This window comes from Nanorana parkeri, unplaced genomic scaffold (genome assembly GCF_000935625.1).
Source record: "Nanorana parkeri isolate BGI_ZX_2015 unplaced genomic scaffold, ASM93562v1 scaffold238, whole genome shotgun sequence".
Classification (NCBI taxonomy): Eukaryota; Metazoa; Chordata; class Amphibia; order Anura; family Dicroglossidae; genus Nanorana; species Nanorana parkeri.
In genome coordinates, this window is record NW_017306506.1 from 472,296 (window position 1) to 473,982 (window position 1,687).

The 1,687-nt window shown below is 38.2% G+C and overlaps 1 protein-coding gene across 1 annotated transcript in view; it reads left to right on the top strand.

The window, feature by feature from the left end:
* Positions 1-1,309: 1,309 nt before the first annotated feature.
* WDFY2 (WD repeat and FYVE domain containing 2) overlaps positions 1,310-1,687 on the top strand; it is an 81,008-nt gene continuing 80,630 nt past the window's right edge. Inside the window, exon 1 of the mRNA XM_018556460.1 lies at positions 1,310-1,553. Within this exon, the coding sequence (XP_018411962.1) occupies positions 1,417-1,553 (137 nt within the window). The 5' untranslated portion in view covers positions 1,310-1,416. The remainder of the gene's footprint in view (positions 1,554-1,687) is intronic.

A 1,687-nucleotide genomic window follows, 5' to 3' on the forward strand; every position in this document is an offset into this window, starting at 1 on the left:
TGTACGGATCTGAACGTATACACATGGAACACCAATGTATCATCTTTACTATCATCTTCTGTTGTTAGACTAAAGATTTGGAAAAAAAAGAAAGCTGGTAACTTAATGCATGGAACCCCTATGTATTATGTCTACTGTCATCTTATGTTGTTGGAATAAAGATTTAAATACTATTATTCTTATTGTTATTATTATTCAGGATTTATATAGCGCCAACAGTTTGCGCAGCGCTTTACATTATAAGGAAGACATTACAGTAACAATACAATTCAAGACAATATGGTTTGGAGGAACCTGGCCTTGAGAGCTTACAATCTACAACAAAAAATAATAATGCCAGCAACGATACACATGTCACACCAAGGTATCATGTTTACTGTCATCCTTTGCTTTCAAAATAAAGATTTGGAAAAAAACGATCCTGGCAACTATATGCAACTATATTTATTTAGTTGTGAGAATAAAGATTTGAAAGAAAGGATGCTGGCAACTATACGCAATTGACACCAAGTATCATGTTTACTATCATCTTATGTCGTAAAAATAAACATTTGAAAAAAAAAGATGGCAACTAAACACATGGAACACTGACATATCATGTTTACTGTCATCTTATGTCGTGAGAATAAAGCTTTGAAGAAAAACAAATACTGGCAACTACTGTATACACATGGAACATCAATGTATCATGTGTAGATATGTCAAGATTTAAAAATAATAATTACCAGCAACTATACACATGGAACACCAATGTATTATGTTTACTGTCTACTTATGTTGTGAGAATAAAGCTTTGAAGATTTGAAAAAAAATAAAAATACTGGCAACTAAACACAAGGAACATCAATGTATCATGTGCACTGTCATCTTATGTTGTGAAAATAAAGCTTTAAAGATTAAAAATAAATACTGGCAACTATACACACCCAACATTAATGTATCTTGTTTACTGTCATCTTATGTTGTGAGAATAAAGCTTTGAAGATGTGGAAAAACAATACTCTCAACTATACACATGGAACACCAATGTATCGTGTTAACTGTCATCCTATATTGTAAGAATGAAGATTTAAAAATAGAAATTGGCAATTATACACATGAAACATCAATTTATCATGTTCACTGTCATTTTATGTTGTGAGAATAAAGCTTTGAAAATAAAAAAAAAAATATCCTGGCGACTATACACATGCAACACCAGCGCACCATGTTTACTGTCATCTTCTGTTGTTAGAATAAAGATTTGAGAAAAAAAAAAGCCCACAACAAAACAGAGTGAGTGGGCGTGCCTCCAGAAGTGACGTGAGCTGTCAGCTGACAGGGGCTGCAGAGCTGAGTGTGTGAGCCGTGCATGTGCCAGTCTGTCTCGGCTGCGCGAAGGCACGGGGCACCTTCCTGGCATCTCTCAGGCACAGGATGGCCGCCGAGATCCACTCGAAGCCTCTGACCCGCAAGCCCGTCTTGCTGAACAAGGTGGAGGGGTCGCAGGACGTGGTGAACATGGCAGTGATTGTGCCCAAAGAGGACGGGGTGATCAGTGTGTCCGAGGACAGGTACCTTGATATGCCCAACGTACACCTTCCCCGGGCGACCTCTTCCATTATTCACTGGTCATGAATTAATGAGCGCCGGGCTCGGGTTGCCCTATATATAGCAGTGAATGAGCTGTGGGTCGGAGGATGCCTCC